Source organism: Hypomesus nipponensis, chromosome 14, assembly GCF_054491055.1.
Source record: "Hypomesus nipponensis isolate SF chromosome 14, ASM5449105v1, whole genome shotgun sequence".
NCBI classification, from domain to species: domain Eukaryota; kingdom Metazoa; phylum Chordata; class Actinopteri; order Osmeriformes; family Osmeridae; genus Hypomesus; species Hypomesus nipponensis.
This window is the reverse complement of record NC_140374.1, coordinates 8,433,972-8,458,317: the sequence shown is the minus strand read 5'-3', so window position 1 is coordinate 8,458,317 and position 24,346 is coordinate 8,433,972. Positions and strand designations below refer to the sequence as shown.

The 24,346-nt window shown below is 38.5% G+C and overlaps 3 protein-coding genes and 1 long non-coding RNA gene across 21 annotated transcripts; 2 read left to right on the top strand and 2 right to left on the bottom strand.

The window, feature by feature from the left end:
• The first annotated feature begins 6,017 nt into the window (after window positions 1-6,017).
• LOC146258492 (uncharacterized) lies at window positions 6,018-12,222 on the top strand. Of its 9 annotated transcripts, none has more exons than XR_014729702.1 (13): window positions 6,018-6,318; window positions 6,579-6,734; window positions 6,953-7,156; window positions 7,259-7,482; window positions 7,677-7,811; window positions 8,427-8,480; window positions 8,758-9,265; window positions 9,360-9,607; window positions 9,788-9,916; window positions 10,425-10,565; window positions 10,633-10,744; window positions 10,855-11,630; window positions 11,974-12,222. XR_014729702.1 is itself a non-coding variant. In XM_084671849.1 (13 exons), exons 9-13 carry the CDS (start codon window positions 9,458-9,460, stop codon window positions 11,070-11,072), a joined length of 750 nt encoding a protein of 249 aa, XP_084527975.1. In that variant the 5' UTR covers window positions 6,018-6,318; window positions 6,579-6,734; window positions 6,953-7,156; window positions 7,259-7,482; window positions 7,677-7,811; window positions 8,427-8,480; window positions 8,758-8,955; window positions 9,181-9,265; window positions 9,360-9,457; the 3' UTR covers window positions 11,073-12,222. The 9 variants fall into 9 exon arrangements, 8 of the variants coding, with proteins under 8 accessions (XP_084527975.1, XP_084527972.1, XP_084527976.1 ...); XM_084671849.1 differs by having other exon boundaries at window positions 8,758-8,955; window positions 9,181-9,265; window positions 10,855-12,222; XM_084671846.1 differs by having other exon boundaries at window positions 7,709-7,811; window positions 10,855-12,222.
• Window positions 11,422-14,297, bottom strand: LOC146258491 (uncharacterized). The gene is made up of 5 exons (XM_084671791.1): window positions 13,954-14,297; window positions 13,198-13,345; window positions 12,283-12,531; window positions 11,800-12,064; window positions 11,422-11,625 (listed from the first exon to the last, which is right to left on the bottom strand). Exons 2-5 carry the CDS (start codon window positions 13,293-13,295, stop codon window positions 11,422-11,424), a joined length of 816 nt encoding a protein of 271 aa, XP_084527917.1. The 5' UTR covers window positions 13,296-13,345; window positions 13,954-14,297.
• A 49-nt stretch (window positions 14,298-14,346) lies between these two features.
• Window positions 14,347-21,124, top strand: LOC146258490 (G2/M phase-specific E3 ubiquitin-protein ligase-like). Of its 10 annotated transcripts, none has more exons than XR_014729707.1 (12): window positions 14,347-15,372; window positions 17,411-17,488; window positions 17,595-17,704; window positions 18,154-18,387; window positions 18,489-18,571; window positions 18,740-18,793; window positions 19,128-19,192; window positions 19,333-19,396; window positions 19,501-19,810; window positions 19,966-20,134; window positions 20,356-20,528; window positions 20,916-21,124. XR_014729707.1 is itself a non-coding variant. In XM_084671853.1 (11 exons), exons 9-11 carry the CDS (start codon window positions 20,126-20,128, stop codon window positions 21,007-21,009), a joined length of 276 nt encoding a protein of 91 aa, XP_084527979.1. In that variant the 5' UTR covers window positions 14,347-15,372; window positions 17,411-17,488; window positions 17,595-17,704; window positions 18,154-18,387; window positions 18,489-18,571; window positions 18,740-18,793; window positions 19,128-19,192; window positions 19,501-19,810; window positions 19,966-20,125; the 3' UTR covers window positions 21,010-21,124. The 10 variants fall into 10 exon arrangements, 1 of the variants encoding a protein (XP_084527979.1); XR_014729711.1 differs by lacking the exon at window positions 19,333-19,396 and adding an exon at window positions 18,962-19,001; XR_014729708.1 differs by lacking the exon at window positions 19,333-19,396 and having other exon boundaries at window positions 17,662-17,704.
• A 596-nt stretch (window positions 21,125-21,720) lies between these two features.
• LOC146258489 (uncharacterized) lies at window positions 21,721-23,639 on the bottom strand. The gene is made up of 3 exons (XR_014729712.1): window positions 22,297-23,639; window positions 22,016-22,196; window positions 21,721-21,932 (listed from the first exon to the last, which is right to left on the bottom strand). It is a non-coding gene; the product is annotated as an uncharacterized LOC146258489 (long non-coding RNA).
• Window positions 23,640-24,346: the final 707 nt, after the last annotated feature.

Below are 24,346 nucleotides of genomic sequence, written 5' to 3'. Positions count from 1 at the left end.
GAGAAAGCCCAGAGTGCAGACTCAATCGCTTAGAGCGGAGGAGAGCTTCGGATGTCGTTGAAAACATATTTCTAGTTTGCCAGCATTGCCACAATTTTCGCTCTTCATGCTTCGTTTTTGGATCAATAGGTAGCTAATTTTGTGCTAGTTGTAGACAATTGTCTGTGGAATCCAAAAGACTTACACATTTGTTCAGAGCCCCACGAAAGCGAGACAACGTCCAACTCTCGCCCCATAGAGTCCAATGCAAATGTGGTGACAAATTCGTCACAGAAAACAAAAAATAACAAGATTTATAAACTGCCGTTATAGTCGTATTTCTGAACGCACAGACATATAAAGGACATATCTGGTTTCGGCAGAGTCGTGGGTCTCGGAAAATATCTTTATTATTTGGATTGGACGTATAGTTTTGCATCTATGTTAACTTGTTTGAGGTGTGGATTCTTGCTAAATTTCTGGTAGTCTCTGCCCTCAGCGCATTAGCAGCCATAGCTGCACCATCACCGTGGCAACCACACAAACAAGCGCCAGTCTCTTACACAGGTGATTGGTATTAGCTGATTAGTGGAGACACAAGACAAGCGATTCAGTCAACTCGTCTCATTAAAAGACTAAGAGCACCACAACACAACTACTACCACTACTTAGTAATGGGCAAATCGAGGCTTTTCGAAACACCGAGACAATTGAAACATTTGAGTCGGGGCTTTTGAAACGCTCGAAACCTTTACCCAACAGCGACATCTGCTGGCATTTACGAGTATGGCATAACGAACAGTTTTATAGCTAATTCCACATTGATTGTGTAATGAGCTGTGTGGTTGAGTGGAATTATTGCCGTTCTGCAATGCAGACAGTGTGGAATCGAATATCAGAGAGATCTTTCTCATTCAAAAATATAAATGGCCCAAAGCATGTTTTTTGAACAGTTTGAGACGGTAAACTAAAAATATACATTTTCATATATATATTTATACATCTTTTGCATTGTTTCCAAACCAAAATGAAGGCCAAAAATATATATTGTTAGTCGAGTATGGATTTCGGGTGGATGTGTGTCATGAATTCATAGGGCATTGCAAACACTGCATCTTGTTAGGGGAGACCAGATCAAAGTGCTCCCACACATGGGACCTTTGTCTCTTGTTGGCTCTATACTACAAACTATCTACATTATTTATCTGAACTATCTATCAAACTATCTATCAACTAATACTGAATATAAACAAACTATGGAAACACACAATTAACTAACTAAGGCAGCACTAAACTATGAATAACTACACTGAAGCTCATACGGATAATATCTATACATATATTTTAAAAAATTTAAAAAAACACACAACAGCACACAAACAGACAAATGAACAAACAGGATTTCGCTAATGGCACACAAGTAACTCACTTTCTCTAACGTTCTCTAACTGTCTCAATCTCTCTCAAACTGTCTCAAACTCTCTCAAACTGTTTCAAACTGTTTCAAACTCTCTCAATCTCTTTCAAACTGTCTCAAACTCTTTCAATCTCTCTCAAACTGTCTCAAACTGTCTCAAACTCTCTCAAACTGTCTCAAACTCTCTCTATATTTCTCAAACTGTCTCAAACTCTATCTCTCTCAAACTCTCTCAAACTCTCACAAATCTCTCAACCAAGGTCTCACTCATTCAAAACCTTTGGCTTTGCCGCCTCATTTTATACCCCGACACATCAGTCTTTTGGCAAGTTTGGCACAGGTTTCGTTCAAGATCACGTCACAAAACGTTTCGAAACATTTTGCCACGTGACCGGAAGTGTTTTTAAAACCCGTCTCGAAACGTTGTTCCGATGCAGTGAGTGTTGAATGTGTCGGGACAGTATCGACACTGTAGTACCGAGCAGCCCATCACTACCACTACTGATACTGCTATATCTTATGCCACACTACAACTACTAATTCTGAACATGCTGCTAATATCTATTTTGCTAACTACTATGATAATGCTACTGTTTTGTTCTACTACACCACGGACTGCGTTCACTTGACCATGAGAAACCCGATAGCAATTGTCAGTTTATACCAATAATACGATTACTCCGTTTACATGTGTAATTAGTTATGCGATTACTCAAACACGTCTACGCCTACATGATTCTTTTTATGAATCGTTGTGCTCCACAGACAAAACTTGCACCCTCATTCTTCTGCAACAAAGTGTCGCCGTGTCTTCCTGTATCAGCCCTACTGCTGTATGTTTCCTTTAAATCAAAACATTGAATCCTACTAAGAAAGCCGAGTAAACGCACTCAATGATAGGCTACATCTGCTACTGATATTACTATCCCAACTATAATTTCAACTGTTAAAACTATAATATTCTTGTTACAACGATAGCAAACTTCTTCTTCTGTTTAACAGTTCAACTTTCAGCTTCTCCCGCATTGTAGGTAATTTAAGCTCTTATAGCTTTGTTGATGCAGTTCAGCTTCCACACTGCTTCTTGAAATTGAAATATTTCTTCGATTGCTTCACAACGTTCAAACGTATTCTCCCGCATAGTTTTTAAGCACTGAGCTTCGTTAGATGATGCAGTTCAGCTTCCACACTCCCTCTTTTGTGTAAGTCATACATTTGTTAAATTAATTTCAGCTTGAGGGTATTTTCTCATTTCTGTATTTTCAGCCATTTAAAAAAAATATATTCAGATTTCAGCATTCCAACGCATTTTCAGCAGGAAATGCATGTTCTAGTTATTATTTATCTTCTATTTCTTCCGTGGCACCTTTCAGCGCTTTCAAATCTTCAGCTATTTAAACCATTCAACTATCAAACAATTCAGCAGTTTCAGGCCATGGGGGCTATGACTTTTCAGCTTTGTACCTCTTATGGTTGAATTAATATAAATCAATATTCATAATATTTTTAACATGGGTTTCCAATGGAGTTTTCTTTCAAATCCTTTCAAACTTCTTCAAACTTCTTCAACTTCCAAATCCTTCTTCTTCCTCAATCTTTCAGCTAGAGCCACCATTTAAACTTTAAAACGTTGACAAAACCCTAAACTATTTTTATACAATTCAGCTTTTTGATATCTATTCAACTTTTTTTTATATCACTGATTATGTTTCTTGACTTTTTCAAACCGTTTCTGAGATTGACATCGGTGTTTACGAGAAAGCCCACAGTGCAGACTGAATCGCTTAGAGCTGAGGGAAGCTTCGGATGTCGTTGAAAACATATTTCAAGATTGCCACCATTGCCACAATTTTTGCTCTTCATGCTTCGTTTTTGGATCAATAGATAGCTAATTTTGTGCTGGTTGTAGACAGTTGTATGTGGAATCTAAAAGACTTACACATTTGTTCAGAGCCCCACGAAAGCGAGACAAAGTCCAACTCTCGCCCCATAGAGTCCAATGCAAATGTGGTGACAAATTCGTCACAGAAAACAAAAAATAACAAGATTTATAAACTGCCGTTATAGTCGTATTTCTGAACGCACAGATATAAAAAGGACATCTCTGGTTTCGGCAGAGTCTTGGGTCTCGGAAAATATCTTTATTATTTGGATTGGACGTATAGTTTTGCGTCTACGTTAACTTGTTTGAGGTGTGGATTCTTGCTAAATTTCTGGTATTCTCTGCCCTCCGCATTAGCAGCCATAGCTGCACCATCACCGTGGCAACCACACAAACAAGCGCCTGTCTCTTACACAGGTGATTGGTATTAGCTGATTAGTGGAGACACAAGACAAGCGATTCAGTCAACTCGTCTCATTAAAAGACTAAGAGCACCACAACACAACTACTACCACTATTGATACTGCTATATCTTATGCCACACTACAACTACTAATTCTGAAGATGCTGCTAATATCTCTTTTGCTAACTACTATGCTAATGCTACTGTTTTGTTCAACTACGCCACTGAGTGCGTTCACTTGACCATGATGAGTATGGAACGCCGAGTTAGTCAAAATTAAATCAATCAATAAATAGGTAAATGAGTAGATAAATACATACATAAATAAATACGGCTATGAAATAAACTCTGAAATAAAAAAAAGATGTTAATAAATATATAAATATAACATTATATAATTATATAGCTGAATCCATTTACCGACATCAATAAATAAATACATTTATTTATTTAAAAATGACGTTTTTGTAAAGACAACATGTATTTAATTCATGGGACTTTTATTTCCTAATGCCACATTTATTTATTTTTTGAGACTTTTACGCACCACATTTATTTCCACTCCACATTTATTTCAGTGCTGTATTTATTTCACATCTCACATGCAAACGAGAGGGGCGTGGTTATCGTCAGACCAACGCAGCAGATAGCTATGCTACCTGTATGGGGGTGACAGTGGCATCGCACTGCCGAAAAGCATACAATGTAGACAAGCTTTGCCCATAATATCTGTGTCGTCTCTGCCTTTGTATGGGAGTGAAGGCAGTGACTTAGTAGCCTACGTGTGGGGACTTGATTTTTGATAGCTATGAGGTTGCGCTGAAGTTACCTTTATAAACATGGCTTTCGCTCGTGTGACGTGGAACTCGCCTGCAAAGCAAACAATCACTGCCAACACTATGTCTTCCTAGGTGGTATGTTGGCTATCACCGGTCTCGAAGTCGGCAACTGTAGGCCAAGTGGCTGGCTATCCGGCTAGCTAGCTGACAAAATAATAAAAGGACGACATCAGTGTGGCCATTTCAGCTAGAGCTAGCTACTGTAGAGCTAGTAGTGTTGTGCTGTATTGGCACATATGAACAGCCAAACCCGTTTTGTCACTGAATGGTCATTAAAACGAGTCCAGTGGTAGTGGTTTGATTTAATATTGAATAATTCCATAAACCTGTACTTAATATCTGGGTTTGGTTATTGTGTACCGTGTTGAATGGGTCTTGGTCTTGACACGTCTTGGTTAGTTGCAACTTTAAATTGCCAATAATAACAAAGCGTTAAGAAACTTGATTTCAATTTGAAGCAGTAGCCTACTGTAAATCCAAAGGTATGGGTAATGTCTGGAATGGTCTGGCTTCACTTCACGTCTCGTCTCACTAAATGGTAATGCATGGCATAATGGTGAGGCTAGATCGTTATAATCAGGTGCCTTATCGACCTATAGTTATCCACATAATAGCAGAGCGATGTAGCGGTGGTGGCAGTGATTGTCTTCTTTGTTGCTAGCTGTGTTAGCTAACATTACCTGGCACTTATCACCCCCCACTACCTGTACATCTTGCACACGAACAGTGCTCGATAAGTCTCAAACTATTTAAGACTTCAATATCTATGTTCTGTAGAACACTTATCCGCCCAAGTACCTCTACAAAATCTACTATCTGTGCCAAAATAATATATCCTGACAAGCCATGCCGTTCGGCAGTGCGATTCCACTGTCACCCCCATACAGGTAGCATAGCTATCTGCTGCGTTGGTCTGACGATAACCACGCCCCTCTCGTTTGCATGTGAGATTTGAAATAAATACAGCACAGAAATAAATGTAGTGTGGAAATAAATGTGGCGTGGAAATAAATGTGGCGTGTAAAAGTCCTATGAAATAAATAAATGTTGTCTTTACAAAAACGTCATTTTGAAATAAATAAATGTATTTATTTATTTATGTTGGTAAATGGATTCAGCTATGTAATTATATAATGCTATATTTATATATTTATTGCCATTTTTTTTAATTTCAGAATTTATTCCATAGCCATATTTATTTACCTATTTATTTATTGATTTAATTTTGACTAACTCGGCGTTCCATAGATGAGAAACCCGATAGCAATTGTCAGATTATGCCAATAATACAATTACTACGTTTACATGTGTAATTAGTAATGTGATTACTCAAACACGTCTACATGATTCTTTTTATTAATCCTTGTATGGTCCACGGACAAAACGTGCACCATCATCCTTCTGCAACAAAGTGTCGCCGTGTCTTCCTGTATCAGCCCTACTACTGCTGTATGTGTCATTCAATCAAAACATTGAATCCCACTAAGAAAGACGAGTAAACGCACTCAATGATAGGCTACATCTGCTTCTGATATTACTATCTCAACTATAATTTCAGCTGTTAAAACTATAATATTCTTGTTACAACTATAGCCTACTTCTTCTTCTGTTTAACAGTTCAACTTTCAGCTTCTCCCGCATTGTAGGCAATTTAAGCTCTTATAGCTTTGTTGATGCAGTTCAGCTTCCACACTGCCTCTTGAAATTCAACTATTTCTTCGATTGCTTCACAACATGTCCAGACGGGTATCCGAGCTACTAAGAGAGGCGGCTGATCGGCTCGACGAGATGGAGCGGTGTAAGTTTAGCACATGATCCGAATGTTTACTATTGTATAACTAATTGTTGCTTTGTATGTTTTGACGATAATTTGAAGGGTAGCCTATCGCGCACCCAGCATATTCAGATCTATTTAGCTAGCTGGCACCAACGTGTCTGTCGCACATGGCAAAGGAAGACGTGCTGTAACATTTTTAAGTTGAACGATACAGTTTAGTCATAGTTTTTGTTGTGTATTTGTATTGGTGCATGCTGCTATTCATTTGTCATTATCAACAGCAAGTCCTCCTGGAACAGCATTGTCATCTGTCACTTCTGGCACATCATCTGCCACTTCTGCAATATCATCTGCCACTTCTGCAATATCATCTGCCACTTCTGTCATATCGTCTGTTACACCAAGGGGTCGCGGAGGCCTACAACACCCTGTTGATGGTGAGCTAATATACATATATGTGTATATAAGTAATCATAACCAACAAGTGTACAGTAAAAAGTTGTTTCTCGAGACACACATCACTTTGTTTTGTGATCCTAATTTACCTGAGCTTAACTATTACAGTAAAACAACATGACATAAGCTTGGGCGATCTATTGGTTGAATGTAGTTTGAGAATGTATTAATTCACTATATAATGAATTTATTTTTCTAGCGGAAGTTTCAAGGCTATTTTCCCCATACAACAACCAAACAAGGTCAAGGCGCCAACCAAGACACTCTCAGACCAACCAACTTGTCACTTACACCCACACATTTTGCTGTCTTGGGCGGAAAGACACAGCTATCATCCCAAGCAGAGTTGGCAAAGAGCACCTCCAGAGGGTGGGGTTGGGTGAGAGGCGCCTGAACTTTCCAGGTATGTCACCTGGCAAATGTAGTGCAGATAAAGTTCCTGTCAGCTGTTTTATAATAACAAAAATCATGGTGCTATTTTGTTTTTGTATTTATTATCTCACAGGTAACCAAGAAAACTCAGAAGACTTTGTGGAGTTCATTTTGACAAGCTATCCAAAATTGAGAGAAGCAGGCGGGTTCGAATTGATGAAAACTTCTGGAACCACACAAAGCCGTCATCTTGCTTCCATCCATTGCCCTAATCAGGGCTACTGTGTCAAATACCTAAGAGACCCTTCAGTCATGATAAATCATGCCACTCTTTACATTCGCCCACTGCAAAGAAATGTGAGTATGGAGATTGTAAGACAAAGTTCTACATTTTTGCTGTTATTTGTCTTGAATATTTGAGTGCAGTAACTGATCTGTCAAGTCAATATGTGGATTGGTACTCTAATCTACTGTCATCTAGAAATCCAAAGATGTAAATGTTTCTGTCAAATCGCTCACCCTTCCACAGTGTCTTTTATGTGTTGTTTTAGTTATTTATGTTGTTGTCTCACCAATTGGGAAGTGGATAATTCAGTTGCTCAAACTGGACCCCTGACATCTTGCATTCACTGTGGAGAACAACTTCCTTTTGCACAAATCAGAACCCACAGTGATGCCTGTTCAAGGTAATGCTCTACATTTAAAATGTATTTTAACATTGTGTTCCTTTTTCCCTTTGGTTCAATGTTGGTGTATGTTAGTTATAAAATAGTCAGTAATCATAACTATCCATTTGTCAATCAGCCTGGTTACCGATGTAGAGGTATTTTATGAAATGTTTGTGTTTGAATAATTGATACTACCTAAAAGGCAAACTATCTCCTCAACTTAACTCTTTTCAAGCCGATCACAGGTTGAAAGGGAGGTAGAGAATGACAGGGAGAATGGTGCAGCTGCCCCTAGCGCAAGTGCGACAAGTGACACCACCTTACAGCATCAAGTTGTAGCATCAATTTACAGCATCAATTTGCTCATGGCGGAGAGTCTGGAGACAGGTTCAGATGAGGGTTTGTACTCACCAAGATTACAGATCGGTTCTAAGGGATGAGAGATTTTGCGCAATTTAGGGTTTATGATTAATTAGGCTATTTTCAGGTGTTGTATTACTTTAAGAGGGTACATTTACTTGTACTCAGTTTCCATTCATTACAAACACTTGCATGAAATGCACACACCCACCTGGTGACATAATGCTTTGAACATAATTATGAATACTGATTATTTTATATTGTCAATATCAGCAGCAAGTTCATCTGGCACTTCAGCAGCAAGTGGGCCAGTATACATCCTTGATGGTAAGTAAATGTACAAACAAAGTTCAGAAGAACCTATTATAAATTATGTTTATATAAATATAAACATTGGTATCAACTTACCTTTCTGAAAATAACGTTTACACAGAATAGTCTGTCCTCATTTAGACAGCTTAGCTAGAAAGTATTCTTTTGGGGATGTGGCAGGTGACTTAATGATTTATTGATTTCCATATTATTTAGAAATAAGTATAATATAGTATAATATCGTATTTACTGTAGCAGTGAGATGTATTTAACATTTTGTGTTTCTGTTAAGCTTGGGTCACAGAACCAAACCCAGGAAAGGCAGCGGAATTGTTCACACACATGACACTTGACTCCAACAAGGACAAAGACCCCCTTGCCTTCACACTAAGCTTGAGGGATTCCATAGTGGAAAGGAACAGGGCCATCATGCTTTTTTACAAAAGGCCAAGGGTGGAGTGGGCTAATCCACTGCACTGCAGATTGATTGGTAAAAATCTAAATGATGTGTCAAAATAGACTGAACCAGTACATTTTGGTGGTGAGGGGGAGTGAATTTGAAATGGGAAGTTCCACCTAGTGGTACAGTGGTTGTACAGTTTTTGAGATGTCAGTCCCAGATACTACATAGAATTTTGATAGAAAATTCAAAACGAGGGTTCTCCATTGAGGCATCCATGTGTAACATAGCCTGATTTCCAATATTTTTTACTAGGTGACTCTGCCATTGGTCACCAGGTATGTGCTCTCTACTGTCATGGAACAACTGCAAAATTGATTCCTTCTTGATGAAGAGAAAGGTATTTCATATTATTGATTTATGGACTGAGTATGATTATGTAACTGAAAAATAAATCAACCTAGCCAGTAACAATTAATTCTGCTTATTCTCAGAAATCAAGACCTTGCTCTTTGAAGGACAAAGAGACCATCTAATTCCATCGACATCTCAAACACTATTAGAAAGTGACTTATTTGTTGTAGCTGGCCGTATGATTGGGCACTGTTTTTTAAATGGTGGCCCACATTTTACTGGTCTAAGCCCCGCTATCATGCACGTACTGTTTGGCGGAGAACAAGAGACGGCAACAATAACTCTATCTGACTGCGTGGACCAGGATTTCCGTGATGTCATTGAATTGGTTAGTAGTGAAATACTGTATATAATTGTATAAAAAACATGTTACAATTCATCTTCTTTTAAAGCAACTAACTTTGTGTGTGTTCATCAAACTTTGTTTGCATTTAAATGTTGTTGCTCGACCAAATTCTAAATAATCTATTATTAGTTTTAACTTAGCGCTGTGTCTGTCCTTGATCAGCTGGAAGGAACCATGGAACTTACAGAGGAAGCTAAAACTAAAGTTCTCTCTGTGGCACTGCCTTGGGACCTGCCTGGCGTCACAATGGAAAACAGGGTCTGGCTGAAAGAGAAAATCCTCCTCCATGCCGTACGTTTTTTCTTCTTAGTCATTATACAAATGCCTCATATGTTTCAATACTGTATTGTGGATATCAGAGTACACCTTTGATTTGAGAGTTTAAATCATGTGAAAGGCAGAATAAGATATAAGATAACAGTATTGTAATGTTAGAAGATGGTTATTACTTAGTGGTCATGGTTAATTATTCCCACAGGTAGACAAAGCCATTTTTTCATTTCATGATGGTCATGCGATCTTGCTTTTACAGAATTTAGCTGATTTTAGTAATTATTCCAATTAATTACTAAAAACCTGTGTGTATTGGGAGTGTGGGGGGGCAGAAGGGGCAGGGGTGAGAGAGGGATAAAGGGGGTCGGGTCAATGACTCATATAGGTGGGAACTACATTGCCAGGTCACCCTTGCAAAAGTTATGTCTTAAATTATTAAATAATAATTGAATTAATAATAAAAACATAACTGATGGGGAAAATTATGTTTTAAATGTTCTTGATTTTCTTTGCTTTTTTTTTAAAGGTTCTTGGAAGGACGATCAAGCAGGTAAAACAAATGAGGAGAGGCCTAAAAGACACCGGTGTTTTGGAGTTTTGGAGTTCCAGGCCAGACACTGTGCCAGTTCTCTTTCCCAGGGCTATCGACATGGAGATAACACCACAAGTAAGTTCTAGGAAAGCATGATTGTTAAGAAGGATGTAACTTTACCATGATTTTATCTTTTTTTTAGATGATTCTGGACAAGATTGTCTGGCCGCGTGACGAAGACGTGGATGAGGATGTCCTCACCATTGAGGAGCAGTGCCGAGTTTTAAATTTCCTAAGGACATTTGTAGAAACAGGTATGACTATTTGAATTGTATTTTAGTATGCACTAATATTTTGAAGAGAGACTTTTGGATATTGCTCTGTATTAAAACTGAGGACAGGACTAATATGGGTTCTTTTGTAGGTTCATCAGAGGTCCTGAAGAGCTTGCTGACTTTTTGGACAGGGTGGGATGTTATCTGTTCATCTCTCCATGTTGAGATTGTTGACTGTGACCTCCCACAGTCATCAACATGTTTTTTTACACTGAAGCTGTCCAAAAATTGTAAGAAGTATGAGGATTTTCACCGAGACCTGATCGCAAGCATATCTTCTTCCTACTCTGGGTTTGGTCAGTTTTAATGCAAAGCCCTACAGACATACACTACATAATCTCTACAGACATACACCATAGAAGCTCTACAGACAGACACCATATGTAAGCTTTATGTTTTTTTGAATGAAAGAAACATTGAAACAAAAAAAGATAACAATGTTAAATTACTGTGCAGTTTGTTGTTTAAGAGAATCAATATAACAATTTTAAGAGATGAAAATATGTAAAATAAGTGTTGTTTAAGAAAGAAAGAAATCATTAAATTCTTCTAACATGGATATAATGTCTGTTTTGAGACCACAAAAACAGATGACTCCAGAATAAAACATAGATGTCTTTGTACATCACATGATGTATGAAAAATGAAACTAGCTTTTAAACATCGCCAATTGTTTCATTTAAAAAGGCAACTGTCTCACTGTACACATTCAAGACATTGCAAAAAGAACCTCGTGGATCTGGTAACCTCTGAACTTCCACCTCATTCAGTGGCCGTGGAAGCTGAACCTCCGGGACTATGACTCCTTCATTATGGTGACCATATGGACCTCTCCAGTCAATGCCATACTCTCTATCAACCTAATGTGAGATTACATATTGAAATATGATGAGCCCTTTAAGTATTCTCTATCCATATACTAAAGCAATGCCAATCACAAAACAACAACTGTTGTATAATTTAATATAGTCTATTATTGCTGCTTACATTCATTCTTATTTATACATACAATTATTTTAGTTTGAAGTACAAACCTGACGGGGGTCATGTCCCTCACGTTGATTCTGAGTCCACAGCTGAAATGGTGACTGATTTCCCTCAGTGCGCAATCGGTGGTGGTTCCAACCATCTTTGAAAAACTGCAGGTGGCTTTGAATTTGGGGAAGAAAGCTCCAATGTAGTGCATAGATGTGGACCTCTTCCTCTAGGTTCAGTAGGCCCTCCATTTCGAGGTTGCAGAAGGAAGTGTAGAAGAGGTCCAAAACTCCCCCCAAAACATCTCTCCACAATCTTTCTATCCTGGATGGACAAAGCACAAACAAGAAATAATGCAGAATTGTGTTATTCATAAGATGTATCTCTAAAGTTATCTACATTGACAACACTTCCTATGCAAAAAGACTTAAAATGTTTGTCAAACGTTTCATGGAATAAAAAATGTATTTGTTCTTTTATGATTCATATGTTGATTTGAAGAAGTATGACGATATACAATATTGTTACTAAAACAATTGTACCTCTGGTTGTGGGTACTTCTACCAGTGAGATGGGAATTCCGATTTTGGCCTCTGGTGGACACCATGAAGTGTGCCACTTGAACATTTTCTCCTCCTTTGTCAGACCTTACTCGTGATGGCACTCCATAGGTGTTGACAGCTTCAAGGAAGCTGCTCATCACTGTTGAGGCCCGGTTGTTCGTGGCGCAGGTAAGGTACACAATTAGACGGCTAAAACCATCAATGCCACCATGGACTACAATTCGCCATCTGTGATTAAAAAAAGATGGCATTGTGTAGTACACTTCAAGGTAACATCTAACAGTTCTAATGATTAGCAGTCTTCAATCACTGGATTTATTTTTTCATATTAAATGGTGTTGCTTCATTAAAGATTTAGATGCAGGGCCAGGCATCTTGCTTATATGTCACAGCACAAATGAGAAGAGTTGCCTGCACATAGTGGTCCAACATCAATTGACATATTTCTGATGTCCATGTTCATTGTTATGAAAAGTTGAAAGAACTGTATGGGTTCATATCAAACATAATGTTGGGAAAACATCCTTAGCAAACACTGCTTGTGTGCTTTCACAGGTAACTGCAAATGAAATTATTTTATTATTCTAGCTACTAAACACATTTAATAAACTCATGCATTGTGATGGTATGGAAGGTTTTTATACAATCGTGTTTATGATGATGTGGGATACCCTGCAAATACGGGAACATTGAGGGACTTAGAGAGACCTCTAGAATCAAAGGACTGTAGAAATGTATAATTATCTGAGATTATTTGTCAAAGAATTTGAGCAAATGCGAAGAATACAACCCATAGATTTTCTCCAAAACTTGTAGCCTGCATTCATGATATAGTATTCTAATTACAAAAAGGTATTGTATAAATACTGTTTACCTGAAAAAACTCAGCCATACCTTATAAGCTTATGGTTGCCATCTATATGCCACAAACTGTTAAGGGCTGGCACAAAATATCTTCTGCGCCTCAAAGTCTGGAGCTGGAGCCTGCGCATCTGAACGCCTTAAGGGTCTATAAGACGCATACATTCTTGAAGACGTTGTCCTAAAAGAAGATGAAACCAATTGCATTCAAATCTCTTTTAATGCTCCAGTTAATTGTCTCCCTCTCCCTTGTGCAGGCATTACTGTATTCTTACTTTCCTGTGTTGCTCTATATTGCTCTTTTTCCACACCAGATCAGCCCAAAGAGGTCCTCTTTACTGTCTATTCTATAACATATTTTCATGCAATTTAAAGAACCTCAACACCTGAGTGTTTCCTAGTTGGGAATCAGCTGTGATGTACAGTATTTGCATAACTTCAGCTGTTTCTCAGTAGCAACTGAATACAATACAGAGGATATTTGTGTTTAAATTCACAATAAACAGCAGTTCACTTTGACATGAGCCAATAATTTAGGTTTTGAACATGATGTTATCTGTTTTGCTGACAGTGTGAAAGCATTGGTAAATTGGGCAGTAAAAATCGATTGTTTTGGTCTTGGTTGAGCAAGACTGTAAAAGAAGTGAAAGCATTTGGTGGAATCAACTCCCCACCTCCATCAGAGACACTGACTGTCTCCCCACCTTCAAGAAAAGGCTCAAGATGCACTTGTTCCGGGAGTCATTTTCATTGCACAAACTAAAAAACATAACTAAATGGTATACTTACGCTGGACTCATGCCTCTGGCATTAAGATGGCCCAACATCATTTTATAGCCAGTGTTTGGATGACGACGAAGGATTTCACGTACTGCCAAATCCAACTCTTCATTACCAATGGTGGTAAACAGATCAGACACCCTTAGGAACAAATGAGAGGCAAATAAGACTTTACTTAAACGGGTTTTTACATGTAACTCTAACTTTTAACTAGCTTACAGTATTTATGCCATGTTATCATACAACTAATAATCAAGTTACGTCTCACCACCAGCTTTGAAGTAAGTACAGTACAGTTGCGACACAAACATAGCTGTTAAACCTTAACCCCCCTAAATCATCTTAGTTACACCGGCTTAGTATGCAGTCAGTAGTAGGGCTTGCCAAACAAATGCACTCACCTTATTCCATGATCTGCCATTCGGCGGTGAATTGTTCTTTCACCAACCCCAAAAAGAGTCGCAATGTCACGAACTGACACACCGGCTAACAAATAATTCTCCACAGCGTCTAAGGGCAGTACAGTACAAGAGAAGGGCGTCCAACTGCTCCGGAGTCGACTGAATGCATCAAAACATTAGTGCTAGCTCTAAGACTATGTTCCACTTCTTCAAAAATGTTGAACACTACAGGGTCAACCTCTGTGTCCGTAGATGAAGATAACTGTAACAAATACTCAGACAGAGCCTCAACACGAAAAAGTAAAAAATCTGGTGAGGCACTTCCATTTTCAGCAAGATTTGCCAAAACTCGCAATTCTCTGGCTATCTCTTGTCTCTGTGCAGCCATTTTACTTAGTTTACTAAGGTAGTCATAGCAACCCCAGGCATGAAAAGTCAATCTTCGCACTCTGATACCGATCAACCAATGGGGTTAAGGTGACACCGTGACATACATTGATTGACAGCTTACCTCATTAGCTTAAGGACAAGGAAATACAGAAATAAATGTACACATAAATAAATAAATACAGAAATAAATGTACACAGAAATAAATAAATACAAAAACAAATAAATACAGAAATAAATGGCAATGTAAATAACAATTGACATTGTTTTATGTATAAGTACATTTATTTATACATTTATTTATTCATTTATTTTTAATTTTGGCAGGTTGGTCCTCCATAGTTAGCGAGCACAGCTGCTCCGTTGCCATGACAACCAAACAAACACACACCAGGAAACCAAAAGGAACACGTTTTGGAAACTGCAGGTAGAGTCTAATCTGACTGTACAGACATATGAAGAATATCACTGGTTTCGGCAAAGTCTTGGGTCTCGGAAAATATCCCTATTTTTTTTGATTGGACGTACAGTTTTGCGTCGAGGTTGACTTGTTTGAGGTGTGGATTCTAGCTACATTCCATAACTAGGCTAATAACGGTTCGACTTTTTTTCAACAATCGACCAAATTGGCCAAACAAGGTATGTACATTGAGCTTAAAGTGTACATAATCTAGCTAGATCTTTTTATTTTAGCAAGTTTTAGAGAAATCTTCTAAAATCGAGTCGCGACTGTCATAGCTGACCGTCACGAACAGCCAAACCAGGGCTGGGGTACTACAGTAACGCTAAGTGTTTGCTGCAGTTGGAGTTAATCCTACGAACAAACGCTTCATAACTGGAAAGTTTTTACTTTTAATTGACGATATTGAACACAGATGTAAAGTAACTTGTCTTTACTCTAAATATCTTCTCCGTTTTCAATTTGAAGTAGTAGATATACTTACGTTGGAAATCCTCTCTCTCTAGCTTCACGCCTTCGGTTATTATTCAAGCCTACGGTGTTAATAGATACCACTTAGACACCAAAAACTCACCAGGGACAGACAACATCAGCAACCCTGCACTATGAATTATTATTTTGATGTAATCTTAAAGTGTCTGAACAGGACTGGGTGTGCAGGCACGCATGATTAGTTTCTCCTCCGTTTTGAGATTCTTGGTTAGAAATGTTGCCAGTTTGTTGCCAATGATCAGCGGTTGCTACGTTTTTCCAGTAAGTTCAAATCATTCCAGTGTTGTCCTTTTACCTTCAAATTCGTTCAACCCAGACTTCAGCAACTGTTTTTCTGCTCAATTTTCACATTTTCCTGCAGCTCATCTTTCAGAATTTTTCCCCTTTTTGTTTTGCATTTTTCTTCTTCTTTTCTTCTGTTTTCTGCCTTCATCTTGCACCAGGTCCTTTCAAAAATACCTTTCACAGCGGTACCTTCTAACTGCCAGTACTTTAGCATTTTTTAAAATCTTTTCTGTACTTTTCTGCCTTCATCTTGCTGCAGGTCCTTTCTAACATACATTTCAGGCCTTTTGAAACTCCAGCAAATATTTTTTTGCTAAATGTTCAAATTTTTATGCATTGTTTCTCTTCTTTCTGATTTGTTTAACTTTGTTTAGCATTTTTCTTCTCTTTTCTGTCGTTTTATGCCTTCGTCCAGCTCCAGCCCCTATTTAAAATACCTTTCGGTCGCTTTGAAGCTTCAGCTTATAACTTTCTGGAAATGTTCACAATTTTAAGCTTTTTTAGCATGGTCAGCGATCCTCATTCAGGTTTTCAGCATTCTCACTGCTGTTTTCCAGGAACAGCCTTTTCTAGTTGATATTTCTGTTTCAATTGCACTGTATAATATATGCGGGGGCAGGGACAGAAAGCCAGTTGGACTTAGTGAACCTGCCCAAACTCTGTTGCGGGAAGGAAAACGTAGACAGTCCCAGAGTTCTGTACTTGTTGATTTCCAACTGCTGCATTAAAGCTGATATTATCGGACCTCTGCGACTCCAGACCACTCTTTCTAGAACACAGATTTGTGTCATTGAATACTATCATTACATATTGGAATAGACACAAACAATTTAAATCCTTCATCCTACCCCCTTATTGATGTGCTTTATTTATTTTACCTGTTGACCAAACCAACACCCCTATATACTGTGTTAATAAAGATTGTATTTTTATACTTTTCTAAGAACCTGTGTCTGTACAGATCATTAGTTCATAGTTCCCCTTGCTCTGGCATTAGCACAGACTTTAGTCTAAGGGGTGGCATAGTCAGTTGTACACTAGGGGGTCGCTACACACTTTTACAGAGCTTGAGACAAATTTAAATTTTGGAAAACATTTTAACACATCATAAAACAAAATTACATTACCAAGACACATTAACAAGTCCTGAAACAAATTTACATTTCAGAAAACAAATTAACTAGACGCGAAACACTTTTACAAGTCCCGAAACAAATTTACAAGAGGCGAAACAAATTTACAAACGACATTAGCCGGAAAGGGAATGTACCATTTCCAAAGTTGACGTGGAAGTGATAACTGAAGCTCTCAATTTGAGTTGATGGCGGTTGATGGAGTTCATGGTGACCCAAAATGGACAGCGATAAAGTGGTGTTTTGCCCGTTTTGTGGCAAACATATGAGCCAATTAACAAGATTTTGTTTTTTGTGTGGTCTTTAGAGTTTTTAAATGGCGCGGACCAGACAGAAGGACCAAACACACAGGGGACATCTCAACAGCCGGATAATGCTAAACAAAGTAAGTGCAGCATAACGCTCGCTACCTGAATGAAAGTGAATAGCGCTACTGTATTAGTTAGCGGCCGTTAACTTTCTACTTTGAAACTGAGCTTTGCTAATTTCAGCAGAAAAACCTTGCACATCATACAAACAGTTCATGGAGTACAGAAGTTAAAAGTCTTTTAACAACAGGCCGAGAGGAAGACATTGCGCTAAAGAACGAAAACACATCCAGGTAAATTGTACTGACTGTTAGCTTATACTCGACTGTCTGACTCGAGATTACTCTTAAATGGATCTGTATCATAGTAGATTTATTGTACAGATTGAATTAAGTTAAAAAGAAAAACTAACATCTTTGAAGAGGGTATCTTTGCGTAGATTTAGGCAGAATAACAGAAGCTATCGTGCAGGGCGAGATGCTTTGCTAAAGCAATTGGGCAAACACTGTAACGAATTGGAGAGTGCAGCTTATTGACATGTTCGGCTCACTATAAATCTGTGGTGGCACCAATTTGAGTATGGAGGGACACCACATTATCCATAATTAATGGGAAACACAGATGTATGTATAGTCTTTTATTTCACCTATGTTTAATACATCTTTGTCATTTTATGGATTGATGGTGCCAAATGGAACTGATTTAAAACCTCTAAGAGGGAAAACACTCCCGTTATTTGTAGACCCAGAGGTAGCAGCACCTGATGTACTGAAACAAGCTGTCCAGAAAATGAAAACATTTAACAAGGACATGCCAGAAGGACCGTACATCCTTTTGCATCCAGACTGCTCAGAGGTGGTCCATATGCCTGGATCAGAAAGGCCATTCAAATTGGCAGAATATAAAAAGGAACTAGGAAGGCCATATTCCAGGATCACATTTTTCATTTGCCTAGAAACACATTTTAAAGGAGGAGGTTAGTGGATCTCAGGATTCATTTTTTAAAAACATATTTTAGATACTCTACTGAAGGATGCATCTGCATTATCTACATGATCTGTTTGTTTGTTTTTACAGCAGTGGATAATACTTCAGACTCTGATTCTGAAATTGTCATCGCATCAAGGAGCACAGCTGAATTCAATCGAGCTGACACAGTGGTACATCAATTATTTATTTATTTCAATATTTATTTATGAATGCATTTATTGATTTATCTATGAAAATACTGACAACCTTTCACCATTATATATATATACTGTATGGGGTAAGGGAACAGTTTTCGAAGCTATTATAAATTGTTGATAAATTAATGCGTTTCCTCTCAGGTTTTTTAACCACAAAACCCTTAGTACTCCAAAACTCAAACCTGAAGATGGAAGGTAGGTACATTTTTACATCTAGCCTTTGTCACAAAGTCAAACATTTTTTATTCTTTCTAGTGGTAATCAAACAATAGGAATCTTGCCTGTATTCGTTTACATTCTTAGATGACTATTGTAGGCCTGAAGAACAGTAATACTTGATGTAGTAATTGTATCATGTTTTAGAGATGCACCGGGACATTTAGCAACAATTTGGCCTGGACAGGTAATAGGGCACACTGTGGCAGCCTGACGTTTCTTAGAGTTGTTGTTTCTCCCTTGTACGTCTCTTTGAACAAAAGTGTCTGCAAAATGTAATGTAATGCTTCAGACATTTTAATTTGTTTTTCAGATAGTAATATCTGATGCTAAGGATATGGATCCATCTGAAACAAATCCAGACAAGACTTCCTACAGGTAAAAAATAATGTTAAAAAAAGGATAGTGACTCACATACTTTGAATTTAATTCATGGGGAAGAAATTTGTGTTTCTAAGATGTTTTAACATGGAAATTGTAATTTCCCAACATTAAATACACGGACCTGTATGCACCAGGTGTTGAGGAATAGGATGAGGACCTTGTTGCAGTCAATGTGGAGAATTTCCAACACATGGCAGTGTAAAATTTGCTTTTGAGTGTGGCATTCCGGTATTTAAATAACTGTTGTAAAAGTGTTCACTGTCTGGGATATCCATTAATTAAATCACTTTTTGTCATTACAGGGAGGAGATGGACATTACTCTACCTGACATTGTAGCATACCTGTCGCTTCCTATTGATCACAAAAGAGTCATCAGGTTCAACATCTCAAGGGCTAATGTTTGGGATGGAGCCATCAGAGGTTTCAAGCGTACAACATATTCTGAAACCTGTGACTGGTCAGATATACTGATGATGCTGGTATTTTTGAGGAGGGAATTGACACTGGTGGTCCAAGACGAGTATTTTTATCTCTGCTAATGAAACACCTGAAAGACCGGCCCATTTTTGATGGACCAGAAGGACATCGGTTCTTGGTCCACAATGCAAAAGGTATGCATAGGGTTAGAAGTGTGCTATACTGATGGTTGGTTAATGATCATTAAACAAATAAATGACACAGCATATGCTTTTTTCCTCAATATCTTAAAGTATATAATCTATTGTATGTTTTCATTTTGCAATATTAATTCATTCATATCTGTTAGGGAGGATGAATACTTCATGGCAGGAAAGATGAATCGCAGTGTCAGTTGTACATGGAGGTCAGAAGATCTTTTACATATCCTGTCAGAAGATCTTTTACATTATCTTGCCGGCCAGCCTTCATTCAAATCAACAGTTAACTGATGAAGAAATAGGGAAACAATGCGAGAGGTGAGAATAGCATAAATCTACAATGGGAGGACAGAGTTTGACATAGTTCCTGTACTGCTTTAAGACAATGTTTACTTCCTATATCGCATACACAGAATTTGCAGTATGTATTAGTTTTTGATAGGGTAGGGTTACTGCATGCTATGTATGTCACAGAATAAAAATGGGAAAGGATAGTACATAGTTATTTACTCGGGTGTTTATGCCTCTTTGTCTTTAAGATTGAGAATGCTGCTTCATTGGATGCTCTGCAAGAATGTATCATGAGACACAGCACAATGTTACAGACAGCAGGCTGTCTGAGACATGTGACTGCTGTGGAAGAAAATAAAGAAATCGTGGCAGACTACCTCCAGTGGTGTATTATTGACCGCAACTCATCTGTAATTGACAGGTAAGATAATATTTTGAATTAAGATGGTGATTTTCTTCTTTTATGTTTATGTATGACATTTTTGTTTAAATGCGTCATGGCATGTGTATCTGTTGTAGTTAGCCACTGTGACAAATGTTTTGCCTTAGGCTTTCAGTTGTAATACACTATGTGATGTCTGTCTCTCCAGTCTGACCCTCTGTCATTCCTCCGTGTGAATTGTTTGCAGTTTGTAACACCTTTCCATGTGCAAATCAAGAGAATTTTATCACACAACCATTTTCCCCAAATGTTTTTTTTAGGTGGATAGTAAATGTTGTGAAGAGAACCTCTAAAAGTTTTCTTTAGATAATTTAAATGCAGTTGGCACTACACAGCAGATAAACAGTGTTTGTGTTCATTGTGTAGATTCAAAGATGGTCTTTCAGCTCTTCAGTTTCTGACAACACTACAGCAACACCCTACTTTGCTGACCCCTGTCCTGTGCCACTTTGAAAAGTGACTCACTGGCTTTGAGCTTGAAAAACTCTTCAAACCTGACCTCAGCCCTTCAGGGAGTAATAGGAGACTAAAAGAAAGTCAAACCATGGCCTACTGGGCAGACTATCTCCTTGACTGTGAAGGTTTGTAAGGTTTTTTGTAACTAATTGGAAAACCACATTACCATGGTATATCTGAACATGTATTTATTTGCAGAAGGCACAGCTGCTGTGTCTGTGGAGGAAGTTTCTGATGTTTCCAACTGGGCTGACATCACTTCCCCCATCTGGCTTGCAACCATTGCCACAAATAGAGTTCCTGGATGACTCCCCATTCCCAATGGCAAATACATGTTCAAACTTGTTGAAATTACCACTCCTGGACACATATGGTGTGTTTGAATCACAAATGGACTTTAGAATTCAAAATAGTCCAGGATTTGGCTGTCTATAAGCCATATGACTGGATAACCCCTTGAGCTCTGACTCTAAATGTTATTTCTTTGTTGCTGTTAAAAGGTTATAGTTGCATTTGTTAAGGAGGCTTTTATAATGTAAGGGTATGTGAGCATTCTCAGTTAGCATTTTGACAATAGTTTTTTAGATTGTGACCCATTATTTGTATTCCCACTTTGAAATATTGAAGCTGTGGGTGACACATTGAAGCTGTGGGTGACACATTAAGACACTGTGTTTACATGTTTCACCATCATTACAATAGATCTCCCAATCAATCAATTCATAGCTGAGCAATTTATTTTTATCTCAGATACAGTTCAGTTGAAGACTGCCAATACTCTGGCTTCTGTAAATGATTGTGCTCCAAGGCTATGTCCAACTACTCCTGAATGTTAGGTCCCCACATGGAGCTCTTGTCAGGTGAGCCTCAGGAAAGGCATCCAGTTCAGCCTGCTCAATTTGAAATCCACTGTCTCTGGAGCCAAACCTATGTTAAACAGAAGATATAATTAAAAGTATTAAAATTTAAGATAAAAGCAAAACAAATACCATCTATCACCAAAGTATTACCTTTGTGGTAAGTAGTACAGCTCATTGGGCAATCCTCCTGGACATGATGCTGTTCTGGAGGGGCGAATCCTGTGACTGTTCCACAGTCTCACACTATATCAGTAGACACTGATGCTCGTGACTCCCGTTGAAGTATCCGGCATCTCTAAGGTCTGCAAATAGCTCCATCCAGAACTGAGCCCTATAGAAATCGATAAATAATAAAAGTTGTAGTTTTAAGCATATACGTTTGAATGAATGAAGGTTACACATAATTAAATGACTTTATGAAGGCCACTTACCTTCCCTTTCTGAATATGGACCACCATGACTCAATCCTCTGGTTGCTTGTGGATGAGCCATACATGTGGCTGGACGCTCCAGAGTAGTAGTCATTGTGGTGGTGGCATAGGGTGCACTGAATTGCGGCCATGGTCCCGTTTTCCGTGCCGCAATCAGTCCTCAGTCTCATGGGGATGACACCAAGGTTTCGCACACATGACAGGAAATAGTGAGCGATCACAGTTGGATCATTATTTGTTGATCCACATACAAGCCACAGTACTTTACGCAAAAATCCATCGATACACCCTGAAAGAGCCAAACCGAATGGCTTGAGTTTATCATAACCATCTGCGTGCCAAATATAGTTTGGTCCCATGGAGTGGTAGGTTCTCCTTATAAACCTTCTGCATGCTCTCCTCTGGCACGCTCGAGGATTGAGCTCCCGGAGCAAATTCATTACATGATCCCTCTTCACTCGCAGATTGTATTTTTGTTTGAGCACCTGCCACATCATGCGGTAGCCAAACAGCTTTTGTAGAGGAGAAATCCTTTCTGCGATATATAACCCAGCATCATTCAGTTTGCTTTTCAGAGACCTCAAGCTGATGTGCACACCGTGTAAACATGACATCATGTCCACAATTATAGAGTACGAGTGTCCCTCATTAAAATATCGTATGCAATGCTGCAACACATCTGGTCCTTCACTCTGGTCTGCGCCATTTAAAAACTCCAAAGATTGACCACACGAAAAACAAAATCTTGTTAATTGACTCATATGTATGCCACAAAACGGGCAAAACACCACTCTATCGCTGTCCATTTTGGGTCACCATGAACTCCATCAACCGCCATCAACTCAAATTGAGCGCTTACATTATCACTTCCACGTCAACTTTGGAATTGGTACATTCGAGAGTTACTGTATAAGCTAACAGTCAGTACAACTTACCTGGACGTGTTTTCATTCTTTAGCGCAATGTCTTCCTCTCGGCCCGTTGTTAAAAGACAGACGCTCTTTGGATTTTGAACTTCTGTACTCCATGAACTGTTTGTATGATGTGCAAGGTTTTTCTGCTGAACTTAGCAAAGCTCAGTTTCAAAGTAGAAAGTTAACGGCCGCTAACCAATACAGTAGCGCTATTCACTTTCAGTCAGGTAGCAAGCGTTATGCTGCACTTACTTTGTTTAGCTTTATCTGGCTGTTGAGATGTCCCCTGTGTGTTTGGTCCTTCTGTCTGGTCCGCGCCATTTAAAAACTCTAAAGACCGACCAAACGAAAAACAAAATCTTGTTAATTGGCTCATATGTTTGCCACAAAACGGGCAAAACACCACTCTATCGCTGTCCATTTTGGCCCACCATGAACTCCATCAACCGCCATCAACTCAAATTGAGAGCTTCAGTTATCACTTCCACGTCAACTTTGGAAATGGTACATTCCCTTTCCGGCTAATGTCGTTTGTAAATTTGTTTCGCCTCTTGTAAATTTGTTTCGGGACTTGTAAAAGTGTTTCGCGTCTAGTTAATTTGTTTTCTGAAATGTACATTTGTTTCAGGACTTGTTAATGTTTTTTGGTAATGTAATTTTGTTTTATTTTATGTAAAAATGTTTTCCAAAATGTACATTTGTCTCAAGCTTTGTAAAAGTTTTTCAGATTTTGTAATGTTGGTTTGCACCTCTCGGCCACCGTATAACGCGCTGTTTCTGTGTCTTTAGCTTTAAATGCAAATGAGGAGGAGAGGGGCGGCAACATGCGCTAATGTTTACAATGGATGTATTGCAATGGCTCATAGCCCTGTTGCTGTAAGATGCCTTGAATTTAGCCATTCTCTTCTGATCACCCTGGTTTGCAAAGGTGCACACACAGTCATTTCAATGACGAGTAAGGTGGATATCGTGCTTGCCATAACACCAACAGCAGAACGGTTATCCAAATAACAAAGAAGTGTAGCCTACAACACTCGCATTACAGTCTTTGTATTAACACACACTTGATGCCATCTACCTTTACATTAGCAACAGTAACTCAGCTGTTAGCTCAAAGCTAATGTTACAGCCACACA

Excerpts from the sequence above, each read along its gene's own strand:
- LOC146258491 (XM_084671791.1), bottom strand. The coding sequence starts at position 13,295 with ATGCGCAGGCTCCAGCTCCAGACTTTGAGGCGCAGAAGATATTTTGTG. Across the intron at positions 12,065-12,282 it reads AGAAGTACCCACAACCAGAG|GATAGAAAGATTGTGGAGAG; the intron begins GTACAATTGTTT and ends TTGTCCATCCAG. Across the intron at positions 11,626-11,799 it reads AGGGACATGACCCCCGTCAG|GTTGATAGAGAGTATGGCAT; the intron begins GTTTGTACTTCA and ends ATCTCACATTAG.
- LOC146258490 (XM_084671853.1), top strand. Across the intron at positions 20,529-20,915 it reads AACTCATCTGTAATTGACAG|ATTCAAAGATGGTCTTTCAG; the intron begins GTAAGATAATAT and ends TTCATTGTGTAG.
- LOC146258492 (XM_084671846.1), top strand. The coding sequence starts at position 9,458 with ATGATTGGGCACTGTTTTTTAAATGGTGGCCCACATTTTACTGGTCTA. Across the intron at positions 9,917-10,424 it reads AGAAAATCCTCCTCCATGCC|GTTCTTGGAAGGACGATCAA; the intron begins GTACGTTTTTTC and ends TTTTTTTTAAAG. Across the intron at positions 10,566-10,632 it reads ACATGGAGATAACACCACAA|ATGATTCTGGACAAGATTGT; the intron begins GTAAGTTCTAGG and ends TCTTTTTTTTAG.